Source organism: Rattus norvegicus, chromosome 11, assembly GCF_021556685.1.
Source record: "Rattus norvegicus strain SHRSP/BbbUtx chromosome 11, alternate assembly SHRSP_T2T, whole genome shotgun sequence".
In the NCBI taxonomy this organism is placed as follows: domain Eukaryota; kingdom Metazoa; phylum Chordata; class Mammalia; order Rodentia; family Muridae; genus Rattus; species Rattus norvegicus.
Genome location: NC_141544.1, coordinates 58,137,870 through 58,152,513, shown reverse-complemented (window position 1 = coordinate 58,152,513; position 14,644 = coordinate 58,137,870). Strand labels below are relative to the sequence as shown.

The 14,644-nt window shown below is 38.9% G+C and overlaps 1 protein-coding gene across 5 annotated transcripts in view; it reads left to right on the top strand.

The window, feature by feature from the left end:
• The window catches only part of Senp7 (SUMO specific peptidase 7), a 140,352-nt gene extending 125,708 nt beyond the window's left edge, over nt 1–14,644 (top strand). For 4 of the 5 annotated variants that reach the window (XM_087575867.1, XM_087575866.1, XM_087575865.1 and 1 more), the window contains 7 exons: nt 4,573–4,665; nt 5,129–5,253; nt 6,131–6,183; nt 9,133–9,176; nt 9,757–9,825; nt 10,719–10,869; nt 12,878–14,623. In XM_087575867.1, coding sequence (XP_087431993.1) covers nt 4,573–4,665; nt 5,129–5,253; nt 6,131–6,183; nt 9,133–9,176; nt 9,757–9,825; nt 10,719–10,869; nt 12,878–13,015 — 673 coding nt within the window. In that variant the 3' untranslated portion in view covers nt 13,016–14,623. 5 annotated transcript variants of the gene reach the window in all.

Here is a 14,644-nt window from a genome sequence, read left to right as displayed (position 1 = left end):
ATTTACATTTCAAATGTTATCCCCTTTCTTATACCCCCTCTCCTTGATTCTATGAGGATGCTCCCACTCCCACCCACCCACTCCAACCTCAACACCCACCCTGGCATTACCCTACATTGGGGAAATGAGCCTTCACAGGACTAAGGGCTTTTTCTCCTATTAATGCTGGACAATACCATCCTCTGCAACATATGTGGCTGGAGCCATGGGTCCCTCCATGTGTACTCTTTAGTTGGTGGTTTAGTCCCTGGGAGCTCTGGGGGGGGGGGGTCTGGTTGGTTGATATTGTTGTTCTTCCTATGGGGTTGCAAACCCCTTCAGCCCCTTCAGTCTTTTCTCTAAGTCCTCCATTGGGGACTGTGTACTCAGTCCAGTGATTGGCTGCAAGCATTCTCATTTGTATTTGTCAGGCTCTGGTAGAGCCTCTTAGCAGACAGCTATATCAGGCTCCTGTCAGCATGCACTTCTTGGCATCCACAATATTGTCTGTCTTTTTCCCTTACTGTTTTTAATATTCGTTCTTTGTTTTGTACCATTATGTGACAGAAGGAGTTTCTTTTCTGGTCCAATCTATTTGGAGTTCTGTTGGCTTCTTGTATGTTTATGGGCATCTCTTTCTTTAGGTTAGGGAAGTTTTCTTCCATAATTTGCTTGAAGATATTTACTGGCACTTTAAGTTGGGAGTCTTCACTCTCTTCTGTACCTATTATCCTTAGGTTTGGTCTTCTCATTGTGTCCTGGATTTCCTGGATGTTTTGGGTTAGGAATTTTTTGCATTTTACATTTTCTTTGACTGTTGTGCCAATGTTTTCTATGCTATCTTCTGCCCCTGAGATTCTCTCTTCTATCTCTTGTATTCTGTTGGTGATTTTTGCATCTATGACTCCTGATCTCTTTCCTAGGTTTTCTATCTGTAGGGTGATTTCTTTATTGTTTCTATTTACATTTTTAGATCCTGGATGGTTTTGTTCAATTTCTTCACCTTTTTGGTTGTGTTTCCTGTAATTCTTTAAGGGATTTTTGTGTTTACTCTTTAAGGGCTTCTACTTGTTTACCTGTGTTGTTCTGTATTTCTTTAAAGGAGTTATTTATGCCCTTCTTAAAGTCCTCTATCATCATCATGAGATGTGATTTTTAAATCTAGATCTTGCTTTTCTAGTTTGGATATCCAGTAATTGCTGTAGAGGAAGAACTGGGTTCTGATGATGCCAAGTGGCCTTGGTTTCTGTTGCTTAGGTTCCTGTACTTGCCTCCCATCATCAGGTTATCTCTGGTGCTAGCTGGTCTTGCTGTCTCTGACAGTGGCTTGACCCTCCTGTAAGCCTGTGTGTCAGCACTCCTGGAGACCTGTTTCCTTTCAGCTGGATCTGGAGCTGCTCCTGGGTTCGTGGGTCCTGAAGCCTCCAGGTGAATCACCTGGAGCAGAGAGTTGGTCTTACCTCTGCTCTTAGGTGTGTCTGGCTTTCAGCTCTGGATTCAGGCAGAAACCGGAAGAGTCCTGCCTCTGACTGCTCCAAGGTTCCTGTATCCAGAGGGCAATAGTGCCCTCTGGTTCCTCTTGGGCCAGGAATGTGAGCAGAAGTGGCGGACCAGCTCTCTCCTGGTGCGATCTGGGTACAAAGAGCTGTGGCACAGGGTCAGCTCTGGGTCAGTCGGATACAGGACTATCCTACCCCTTACTGCTCCTCAGTCCCCCCCCCCCCCCCCCAGGGCTCTGAGCAGGTAATTCTAAGCAGAAGTGGTGGTGTCACCTGTCCTCTCAGGTTTGTCAGTACTCCTGGGCCCCCACCCCCACCCCCTGCAGGATTTGAGCACCAAGAGCTATGGCACAAGGTCAGCCCTGGGAGCAGACAGGGCTGCCTGCTTTCAAGTCACATGTTAAACAGAATCATTTAATTGCTGTATTTTTGTAAGAGAAATAATAATTTATAATAATATAAAACAATTATTTATAATACCTATTTTTATTAATGAAAACTAAAAGAAATTAAGTTAGATTTACTTTGTTGAATGCAGTTTTCAAGTTTCAAAGTTTAGTTCTTTCAGGTATTTGTAGTGTTTAAGACATAATTTATGGTATAATTTGGAACATTTATGAGAATGTATTAAAAGAACAGAAGGTTCTTTTAATAGTATATACTGATTAACTAATGTATACTGAGGTAATATCAGACGTGCTGGAATTATGATCAGCTTTAAGTGGCCTTATTGGTTTAGTTTCTGTATTTATGGACAAGGCCTGTCAGAATTAAAGGGAAAATCTACTTTGAAAATAGTTTTGATAATCACGTTTAGGAGAGGACATACTGAAGGAAAAATGCTAGTGATTAATTTGTTATTTATAATTTCTGATACCATACAGTTCTATTTTGTGTATATAGAAATTATCATACAAGTAATCCCACATTACTGAGATCATGTAAGTAATCCCACCTTATAAGATTACAAGTAGAAGTGGTAAATTGGCATACCTCAGTGTGAAGATATGAATTGGCCTACCTCAGTGTGAAGATGTGAATTGGCCTACCTCAGTGTGAAGATGTGAATTGGCATGCCTCAGTGTGAAGATGTGAATTGGCCTGCCTCAGTGTGAAGATGTGAATTGGCCTACCTCAGTGTGAAGATGAGAATTGGCATGCCTCAGTGTGAAGATGAGAATTGGCATGCCTCAGTGTGAAGATGTGAATTGGCATACCTCAGTGTGAAGATGTGAATTGGCCTGCCTCAGTGTGAAGATGTGAATTGGCCTGCCTCAGTGTGAAGATGTGAATTGGCCTGCCTCAGTGTGAAGATGTGAATTGGCCTGCCTCAGTGTGAAGAGGTGAATTGGCCTGCCTCAGTGTGAAGATGTGAATTGGCATACCTCAGTGTGAAGATGTGAATTGGCATGCCTCGGTGTGAAGATGTGAATTGGCATGACTCAGTGTGAAAATGTGAAAGTATATACATTCTGCCTATTGCTAGGTATGGTGCTTTGAATATGCTTGGCCCAGGGAGTGGCACTATTAGGAGGTGAGGCTCTGTTAGAGGAAGTGTGTCACTGTGGGAGTGGGAGGAGTCCCTCCTTCTAACTGCCTGGAAAATAGTCTTTTCCTGTTTGCCTTTGGAACAAGGTGTAGAACTCTCAGCTCCTTCTTTAGCACCATGCCTGCCTAGATGCTGCCATGCTTCCTACCATAATGATTATGGATTGGATCTCAGAACCTGTAAGCCAGTCCCAGTTAAATGTTGTCCTTTATAAGAGTTGCCTTGGTCATGGTGTCTCTTCATAGAAATAAAAATCCTAACTAAGACACTGGGCTTGAAAAAGTTAGCTTATATGTACCTGATTACACATAAAAGTAAAAAACAACTGTTACGTGAATGATATAGTGTAGGAAAGGTGAGATATACATGTGTGCATGTATGGGTGCACACACATACACACACATCCCCTGTTGCAGTTTGATTTGTGTCTTAATAATTAATATTCAAAAAAATCCCTTTAAACTAGTTTTAAAAAGACATAATGTAGAAGCAGTGCAGCAAGAGAGGACCACTTTAGTATCAATTCATAAACAGGCCCAGATTATATAACCTGTGGAATAAGATTACCTGCACACTCATTCCTGCACAATGATCCGCTTTTCTCATCTCCCTAAACTCATCTCCCGACACTCTTCTCTTACCATTCTTTGGTCAACAGTTTTCAAGTATGTTCAGCCCTTTCACATTTTCTTCTGAAATCTTTTCTAGCCCTTGTGTTTCACAGTGAGAGTTGTGTTGTTTCCTATTGGTTGGTCATCCTGAGCTTTCTGTGAGGTCAGGCGCTTTCTACTTTCCTCACTATCTCCAGTTCCTTGAGCAGTGACTGGAAAATAATGGGAGAAACAGAAGAGAATGCCTATTACTAACTAGGGAGAAGGGTTAGATATTTAATTGGGGATATTTTACAATTAGGAACTGAGGAAAAGCTGGGCTGTCTCATGCCTGTAATCACTTTGTGTTTCCTTCACCTTCTTTACACTGTGCATTCGTTGTGATAGCTCAGGCCCTTTGTATTACTTGCTCTGAGGGAAGGAATATGAAACCCGCTGGAAGGAGAGTGGACAAGGGTCAGCGGATCACTTAACTGTGTGCTGTCATTTCCTTACATGTGATTGAAGGGGGATGAAGCTTGTGTTTAGAATGAAACACGAGACCCTCAGTTCTCCTCCTCCACTAGGTGTTAACGTGTACCACAGGGCAGTTGGATAATCGTGTAAAGCTTTGGTGATAATCTGCATTATCTCTAAGTGGAGCAGAGCAGGAAGAACTAGGTTTGAATGTGTTTGTTGCTCAGTGCTGAGCCACTTTGGAATCTAAAAAGCATTTAGCAGTGTGCCGCCTTTACTCTGTTTATCCCATTACTGTTTTGGTAATCAGATGTGAGAACAATCAAATATATTTCAGATATGTTATTTCATACTTTGAAGATGGTGGCATTTTAAGGGTAAAAGGTGACTTTTAATTCCATAGCTCAAATAAGGATTTTACCTGTCAGTTCTGACTTCAATTACAATTTAAGAATAAATCTGTCTTTTATTTTCCTAGAGTGGCTCAGAGGAGACACAGAAGAGTGAGAACATGGACTCGTCACATAAATATTTTTAATAAAGACTACATCTTTGTACCTGTAAATGAATCGTAAGTATTTTTGATTATTTAAAAACAAGTCAAGGGTTAAGAAAAATACTTGAGGTATAATCAGTTAAAAGGCTACACAAATGCAGAAGTCACTTAAGTTTTTAGTAGAAAAAAAATGAAAAATGTCTCCGATGTTATAATAACTAAAGCAGTTGAGTTAATTGTATTAGAATAAAATTCTAATGCAAAAAAGTAATGTTATGGGTCTTTTTTATTAATAGAGATTTTGACAAGAAAATGCTGAATGTATGAAGGTAGATAGAGGTTGAAGTTTTATTCATGGCCTTGGGAATTGTGGCTGTCGATGTGGAACATGTCCTCCATCTAATATGAGTTGCTATAGTGGATGTTTTCACAATAAGTTAAAAAGGTTATCATATCTCCTGTCACAGACATAGTTCTAGAAAGTTCTTCTACGTTGTTCGGATTGGTCTGTTATTAAGATTACAGTTCTTTTCAACAGGTCTCACTGGTATCTTGCAGTCATTTGTTTCCCATGGCTAGAAGAAGCTGTGTATGAAGATTTTCCACAAACTGTGTCCCAAGAGTTCCAGGACCAGCAGTCTCAACATGACAACAAAACGATAGGTGACAGCCAGTGTCAATACAGTATTTTTTAATAAAAATCACAGTAATAAGCAGATTAAATGAAGCAATATGAAGTTAACAGAATAAAAATGTTTGAAATTTTTATAATACCCAGCATTATACAAAGTTAATTCTAAAATCTTACTGTTGATGCTAACTTTCATTATAGCATTTTAAGATAATAGCTTTCTAACATGACTCTGAATTCATGGAATGACTCTTGAGGCATAGCTTAACTTTCTCATTTATCACACTTCTTATATACTAATTCAGAGACAATATACACACCCATATTTCTGCTATAATTTTCTTGTGACGTCTTATTTTAAGTGAGCAAATGAGCCTGATTTCTTTTGAAAAAAAAATAATAAATATCAGGTGTTGTTTTATAGCTGTAACCTAAATAGCAAGCCAAATTAGTAGCAGCTTTTTCTTTCTTTCTTTTTTCTTTTCTTTCTTTCTTTTTTAAATCTAATACAATCCATTAACTGTAGAGGGAGGAAGAAACACTGTGGGGATACCTGTTTATTTTCTATCTTTTCTTGTCCTTTTGTGCTTTGAAAGGTAGAAGAACATGACAGGTCAATCACCCTCCACATCACTGCAGACAGCGTTATTAGTGCTCTGTATTTGAAGGTAGTCTTTTCAGAGGAAATGAGCCCAGCCAATTTGTATTTCAGGTTTCGGCTCTGAGGTTTCTATATTATGGGATAACAACTAACTCTTACCAGTTTTATTCATTGACTACATTTTCTCATAATACTGACTATAAATTTCTTTCTTTAATTAATGCTCTGCGTGTATCTTAAAGTTTAAATTATCTAAATTATCTGTGTTAACACACAATAAAGACTCATAGTGACTTATTTATTATTAGATAATGATCCACACACCACTTCAACTGTGTTCACGAGTGCAGAGGAGTCCCAAGTAAGTATGTTCTATCCAGATGTGAAAAGAAAACACTCATAAAAATTACATAGTTAATTATAAAATGGGTTTCTGCTGACTGGATTAAAATGTGTATTAGTGAATCATAATTCAATTATTGTCCTTTTTGATCTCAACAATTCTTGGGAAAGAAAATTAAGTTCTTATTGATTTGTTTAGTGTGTGTCTACTTCCTCCCTTGGAAATTCATTTTGTTCTTTAGAAAAACCATGGCACTAAGATGATTATTCAGGAACTTAGAAACAAAATCTTTGTTAATGAAGCCCACAATTGCCAGTATGTTTACTCTTATCATAGATAAATACCCTGATTCCTTCTCAGCCTTTGGCTCAGATCAAATGCATATTAAAACTCCATTTTTTGTGCTTCAAAGGGAAGAAATGTGTCTCTTAGTTGATGTGGTGGTTTGACTGTGCTTGGTCCAGGGAGTGGCACTATTAGGAGGCGTGACCTTCTTGAAGGAAGTGTGTCACTGCGGGGTGGGATTTGAGAGACCGTCTTCCTAGCTGCCTGGAAAGCAGTCTTTTCCTGTCTGCCTTTGGAACAAGATGTAGTTCCCTCAGCTCATTCTTTGCACCGTGCTTGCATGTACACTGCCATGTTCCTGCCTTGATGATACTGGACTGAACCTCAGAACCTGTAAGCCAGCCCCAGTTAATTGTTGTCCTTTATAAGAGTTGCCTTGGTCATGTGTCTCTTCACAGCATTGGAAACCTTAACTAAGACAGAAGTTGGTACTAATGACTTGGGCAATGCTGTGATAAGCCTGACCATGTTTTTGTTTGGAGAAATGTAGATTTGGGGACTTTGGATTTATTAAGCAGTGGAATGCTTTAATTGGGACTTAAGGGACATCCTAGAAGGATACGGATGACAGTGGTGCTGTGAGTGATTTGAACTTTGGGGTCTCAGCTCTAGATGTTTCAGAGGAGAAGAATTTTAATATGTGGCCTAGAAACTCTTCTTCTAGTATTTTGGTAAAGAATGTGGCTGCTTTTTGCCATTGTCCAAAGAGTCTGCCTGAGGCTAAGATAAAGAGATTAAGATTAATTGCTTTGACAGAGGAAGTCTCAAAAGAGCCTGGTATAAATTCTGGTGTGTGGTTATTAAAGTTTACTCCTATGAAGAGCATTTTAATGAAAAGTAGCAAGCATAGAAAGAAAATACAAAATGTATGGATAAAAGAGTAAAAGAGCATCAGGAAGTGGAATGAAGCTAAATCCTGTCTTCAAGGATATTAAATGGAATATGGAGTGGTGACCTTGGGGCAAGATCCCACCCAGCTAAACTTAAGCTTTTGCCGTTGAACAAGGACTTGGTTATTGTTTTCATTTGGACTTTTAATCTGAAATAAACTACAATCCAGAAATGGAGGGCACTTGTGATTCAGATCTTGAGGCTGGAAGACACAGGCTTTTGATCCCGTTCTTGAGGGATAATGGCCATGAAAAGCTTAGACCCAGATGTGGTGGCACATACCTTTAATCCCAGGAGTCAGAGACAAGCAAATCTCTGAGTTCAAGACCAGCCTGGGACAGAGCAAGTTCCAAGTAGAGAAAAGCTCAGGTCCAAGTGTAGTGGTTTACACTTTTAATCCCAGAATTTAGGAGACAAGCAGATCTCTTGAGTTTAAGGTCAATCTCCAGAGCAAGTTTCAGGACAGCCAAGTTTAGGCTGTGAGGGAATTGGAAAACAGGAGGCTAGAGATAATGGAACAGTACAAGGGCATGTTACAGCCCCAGCAAGCAGCAGAACCTTGCAGCTTTGACCATGTGGCTCTGATTTTTGAGACAAGAGGAGAGGAGACTACTGGGACAATTGTTTCTGGTTAGCTGGAGCTAAGAAATTAGTGGTTAAGAAGAGACCAACATCACTGAGGTGAAATCTTCTGGGAAGTATTTTCTGAGAGCACCAAGAAGCTGTGTTCCAGAGGTAACCAAGGTAGTAATTTGTGCTGCACTGGACTTGTTAATGTGTAATAGTCACCCAGGTGGTACTGCTTTTGACCCCATGAAGGAGTCATGGAGAGCTGCTAAGGCTTGGCCCTGTGAGAGGCCATGAAAGGCCATTGGTGAAGGTGCAGCTTCAATTGCAGTCAAAGGTCAGGACTGAAGGGGTCATGCAAAGGATTTGAAGCTTGAGGATTTGAGGATTTTGAGTCACCATGAAGAGAGCCTGTGAGAGGCTAGTAGTGAAGTTTAGTTGCAGTGGAAGACCCCAGTGTATTAGAGATGCCAGTGTCATGGGATGATTACCAAGAACAGCAGCAGCAGTGGACTGAATTGACTCATGTGTTTGAGACCATGTTTTTGAACCAGCCTATAGTGCCCAGGGAGTGGCACTGTTAGGAGGTGTGGCCTTGTTGGAGGAAGTTTGTCATTGTGTGGGTGAGATTTGAGAGATCTTCCTCCTAGCTTTCTGGAAGCCAGTCTTTTTCTGTCTGCCTTTGGAACAAGAACTCATTCTCCAGTGCCATGCTTGCTTGCTTGCACACCGCCAGGCTTCCTGTCTTGATGATAATGGACTGAACCTCTGGACCTGTAAGCCAGCCCAAATAAAATGTTGTCCTTTATAAGAGTTGCCTTAGTCAGTGTGTCTCTTCACAGCAGTGGAAACCCTGACTAAGACAGTTAAGTAACAGTGTGTATAAGTTATCTTATTTGTCTTAAAGATAATAAATGAATAAAAGGAAAAATTTACATTACTGCTTAGGCTAGGTTAGAGCATGTGCCTGAGGTCAGTGCGGAAGTGTTTCATCAGTCAGCTTTGGGAAATGGAGTGAGCTTGATTTAATTTGAAGTGAACTGTGGAGGAACAAATTCTGATTTGTAAATTTAATTTCAGTGTTTGAAACACTTTAAAGAATGAGTGACTATTAATGTATTTAAATTAGCTTAAATCGTAAAGACAAAAATCATGTTATTTCAGAGTACCGAGACGAGTATGTCAGTACCAAAGAAAATGTGTAAGCGGTAAGTACATGTTCCCATGATAATACATAGTTTGAAAATTATATTTTTTTAAGATTTACTTATTTTATGTGTATGAGTGTTTGCCTACATGTGCATATGTGTACCACGTGTGTGCTGGTCATCAGTGCAGAGGTCAGAAGAGGGTTCTGGGTCCCTTGGAAATAGATTTACAGATAATTGTGAGCTACTGTGTGAATGCTGGGAACCAAGGCCATATCTTCTGCAAGAACAAGTGCTCTGAACCAAAGCCGTCTTTCCAGTCACAGTATCTATGTGTCCATCTGTCCGTCCATCCATCCATCCATCCATCCATCCATCCATCCATCCATCCATTTTAAGAAATGTGTGTGTGTAGGGGGTTTGCATAGTCTGTGGCACAGCCACATATATGAAAGTTTGAGGACAGCTTTTGGGAATTGGTTCTTTCCTTCTATCCAGTATTGAAGTCAGGTCACGAGACTAAGAGGCAATTACCTACTAAATTATCTCACCAGTCCTGGATGTTTTCTTTGTTTGTTTGTACTTTGGCATTCATCTTTATGAGTCTCTATATCTTGATTTCTTCCTTTGTGTTTTAAAGGCCATGTATTCTCATACTAGACTCCCTGAAAGCTGCTTCCATACAAAACACAGTTCAGAACTTGCGAGAGTAAGTAATGAAGCTTTTGCATTCAGTCTCTTATTTAAAATCTCAGCACTTTTGAAACTACCTTCAGTATTATTAAAAACTAAATACTTTCAGTATTACTAAATCCTGGAGATGGGGAATAGGTGGCAAAATAGTCTTATAGTCCGACACTCAGCAGCAGTGTTGCAGCCTGACAGGCAAGAGGACCATACATTCAAGGTCAGCTTTAAATAATGGCATTGGGTTATAATGGTGAAATCCTGGTTACAATAAAAAAAGAGCTTGATAATATCATGATTATATGTGTAGTGTGTGTGTGTGTGTGTGTGTGTGTGTGTGTGTGTGTGTGTGTGTATGATGTGAGAGAAAGAGAGAAACAGAGAGAGAGAGGGAGGATTTTCCTATACAGATCACATTTGTGTGTGTGTGGGCGGGGGGGCATGTTTGGGCTGCACCTAGGAGTAGAGGTTAGAAGAAGCTTGTGAGAGTTGGTTGCCTCCTTCCACTGTGGATCTGGGGTTCTAACCCAGGTCATACGGCATCACAGCCAGAACCTTTGATAAGAAGTGCTTTACGAGTTGGCACTAGAGAAGAATTCTGTAATTTAATATAGGAGCTAGAAAAAAAACAATTAAAATTTAAAAGCCATGTGTTATATAATATAAATAACTTTGTTTTATGAATTGTGAACATTAAGTTGTTGAGAACTCTACCTTTTATTTGAAAATCACATCACTTTCTTCACAGTGGCATTTATGAAGGCTCATAAATTACAGTTGTATTGTTGAAATTCTGTCTTTGGAAGTTTAATTTGAAGCAAGGATATTGTAAAGGAGATGTTTTCTTCTTTATAGAAAGTGTTGCTGACTGATCACAGTTTGTACTCAAGCCACTCTCCTTGTTGATTATTTCAGGTATTTGGAGGTAGAGTGGGAAGTTAAACGAAAAACACACCGTGAATTCAGTAAAACAAACATGGTCGACCTATGCCCCAAAGTCCCTAAGCAGGACAACAGCAGCGACTGTGGGGTGTATTTGCTGCAGTATGTGGAGAGCTTCTTCCAGGTACGTGCGGGTGCAGCGCTCTTGTTCACAGCGGCTGCTGTGCACTTACATATTTCTGCCGAGCAGAGTGGCAGGAGAGTGTAGGTAGGCAAGGAAACGTAAAGAAGACATAGAGGCCATAGTGACCTAGATAAAGGAATTGGAAAAGGTTAAAATAATTCGACTATTATGTTAAATCCAAGAAAGCCATAGATGAACAAAATAGGTGAAGATATGAAATAAGAGGCTATCAAATGAACATTTTAGAGGTAAAAACATGACAACCTATGAAGAACTTACTTGGAGTTTTTAATATAGTAATGCATGTATGTATGCCCGTGTGATTAGGCAGCTGAGGCAAGATGATGAGAAAACAGAAAAACTCTCACTTAAAAGGATAGGACCGACATTAGGTGGATTGTGGAGATGCCCAGTCACTTGACATTGATAATTCATACATTCATAGGTCCTGGGATTCGTGTGACCTCGGGCTGCAGGTTAGACACCTGGTAGCACATTAAATATAGCAGAAGATAGAATTAGAGAATTTGAAGGGAATAGTAGCGACAAGTCTGATAGGACAAAGGTCTCAATTTTATATAATTGGAGTCCTGGACGCTTGGTGAAGAAGCAGGTGGTACAGATAAAATATGAAAGAAAAATTTCCAGATGCAAAAGACCCATTTACTTAAGTCACTCAGAACAGCATAGCGGAGGAAACACAGTCAGAAGCATGGCCACTATTTTCTAATTCATAGACTGTATTGGAACGTAGCAGCATTAAAGACAGATCTTTACATGGCAGGGAGCCAAGGCCTCTCACACCAGCTCGTTTAGTTCTGTCACTAGCACTATCTTTTGTGAAGACAGGTGTTTGACCAGAAGTCTATTTAGAGAATTCTTGTCTGCACTTGGGACTTTGATATTGGGATGTGGGGGTGGAGGTGACACTGCATAGTAAAATGTCACGTGTTAGAGAAACCGTTGAGGTAATTGTTACATTGTGCTTAGACCCCCTTTTTCTTCCACACTGAAACTTCATTAACTGTGACAGTTTTGACTTTCTAGTACTGTTTTCTAGTAGATTTTGATTTGAAGTTTATAGTATCAAGTGGACCTTGTTAGTGGCACATTCTGACTTTGTTATACAATTCCAATTTTAGGTAGCATCAGTCAATAGAATATATTTTAAGTACAGGATCACCATATAAAATTCCAAGGAGGAGGAGGCTAAAAGTTCTAAAGCCATATCTTGTACGTCTGTGCACTAATGTAGCAGGGACCAGGTTAAAGCAGTACAAGTTCAAACAATCATATCAGACAGTCAGTCATTCAGGCACTGGCCCCTAAGGTCACCGTTAGTGAGTCCATCTTGATGTTCCACAGCCAGCCCAGCCTTCTATCCTTCTCCAAGATGCAAGGCCTTATGTTATAGCCTTCTGGTCATTTCCTTGAATTTACAAGCACAATCTAAGGAAGCCTTCTATAGCAACCAAAATAGTTAACCACAAGGAGAAATAACTTTGTAGTTGTAACTCAACTTTGCCATTAAATTAATCTTATGAAAATGAGTTGTTCCTGAAAGCTGTTTTTTCCCGTGGAGGACAAGCTTTAGTGGGACTTTTCATGCTTCCAACTCTGGAATTCTTTATCACCAGGGCTTTCTCCATAATAGCAATATTAACATGCGTTCCAAGTAATCCGAATTCTGAGTTCTACTGAATCATGGTTTACCAACTACAATCACTCAAACAGGCATTGTAACAGAGGAGACTATTTAATCTTAATGTTGAAAAGTTAGCGATCAAATGAAAATGTTTTAAAATAGATGGTGGCTGCGGTTACCCAATCGGGAAACTGAAAACTTACTGTGCGCTTGAGGTGAATGCAAGGTATGGTAAGCTGTGGTACACAGCAAGTGGTTGCTTTTTGAAAGATACCATTTTTATTGTTTCCTATAACAGTGAGATTCAAAAAATTTGAAATCATGACGTCACACTGATAGCATTCTTTCCTTTTCTCTTATTAGGATCCCATTGTTAACTTTGAACTTCCAATTCACTTGGAGAAATGGTTTCCTCGCCATGTAATAAAGACCAAACGAGAAGATATTCGAGAGCTCATTTTGAAACTTCACTTACAGCAACAGAAGGGCAGCAGCAGCTAGTTAATCTGTGCACACATGGCACATGTTCCCTAAGCTTCCTGGAAAGCCGCTTACCAGCATCTGTGTCAGCTTACAGAGAAGAAAGTAACTCACAGTACATCATAATTGTTACAATGTATATGGTATCTTGTTTGAGTCGTTGGGCTCTCACAGCTGAAGGTGATGGAAAAGCACTTATAAAATAGAAGATAAAATTTCAAAAATATGATATTTTTATGACTAAATATGCTTGGATTATGCAATAGCATATGTAATGTGGGAATGTTTTCCTAAGTAATAAACTATGTGATCTGTACTTCCACATGACTGGGTGTTGATGGGAGGTAGGCTCTCCCTGGTGCCGGCCCAGTGCTTGTCAGGTTTGCTGACAAGTCACATCATATTGTAATTCTATTCTTTGCAGCTCAAGCATGCAGTATGAATACTGTGTATTTTTTTAAAAAAGAACTTAGTATCAAGGCTTCAGAAAATGCCATTCACGGCATCTCTTCTGTATAATGTGGAAAAAAATATCATTAAAAATTTACCCTTTCAAAGTGCAGCTTATTATTCTCAATTGTAAATGCAACTACTTTACTCTAATTTCCTCCTCCACCTATTTCGATGTCATATATAGGGATCTGAGAAATGACTTCATCTATTCAATAAAATGTGAAACAAATTTTAATACCAAATAAGTTTTAACATACTATGTAGCTAAGCTTTGTTTATTTGAGGTATAGCTATATAAATATTCATTCCTACATTACCCCAGAATGTGTGTATACAGTTTCTATAAAAGATAAAATTGGTATCCTCATAATTTTAACAAAGAGAATACCTTAAACTCCTATTTATTATTTAGAACCAAATATGTAATTTTATAGTTTGGTTTACCCACTACTCATCTGCAAAGGCCAGATTTTTCATTTCTTTTATATTTTTAAGTTATGGTTTTTAAAGCTGTATGATCCTCCATGGATCTCACATATACAGCACTTAATATTTTATTAAATGTTCAGGTAACAATTCTACTGAATTTATGTAATGATGATGGTATTATCTAGCAAACATTTTAGAATCTTATACTATCAAATATTTTGAGGGAGACATAGTCGTACTGTTTTCTGAAATAATGGATTTTAGAATATTATTTTAAACATCTCTTGGATTTACAATTATAACTGTGTATAAAGCATTTGAAGTGAAGGTAATTTAAGGTAAAACTAAGAAGTCTGAAAGTTTTATTTCCAATCAAGTGACTTGGGTCTGTCAGTCAGCCTCCCCGTCCTCGGCTTCTGTAGATCTTGTCTCTCTTTGCATTGTTCGAGGTACGTGGCTTTTGGAGATCTCACATGAAAATGGTTATTAATTGTATATTTCATTCCCAATTTGTGTGTGTTGGGGAGAATTTTTTAAAAAGTGGCTGTCAATTGTGTTGTATATCTCATTTTGGAAAGCAAGTGTGTAAGACATCTGATAATTTCAGAACTTTTCTGTTTGTGTGTTTTTCAAAGATACCATGTTCCTTCATCATGTTTTGGAGACTGTTTAAAATTTGTCTTCCTAAATTCATGTAGAAATGATTTGAGGATATCAACATTTTGTATTAAACATGTTTTCAATTCATTGTAATTTTTTCTTAAATAT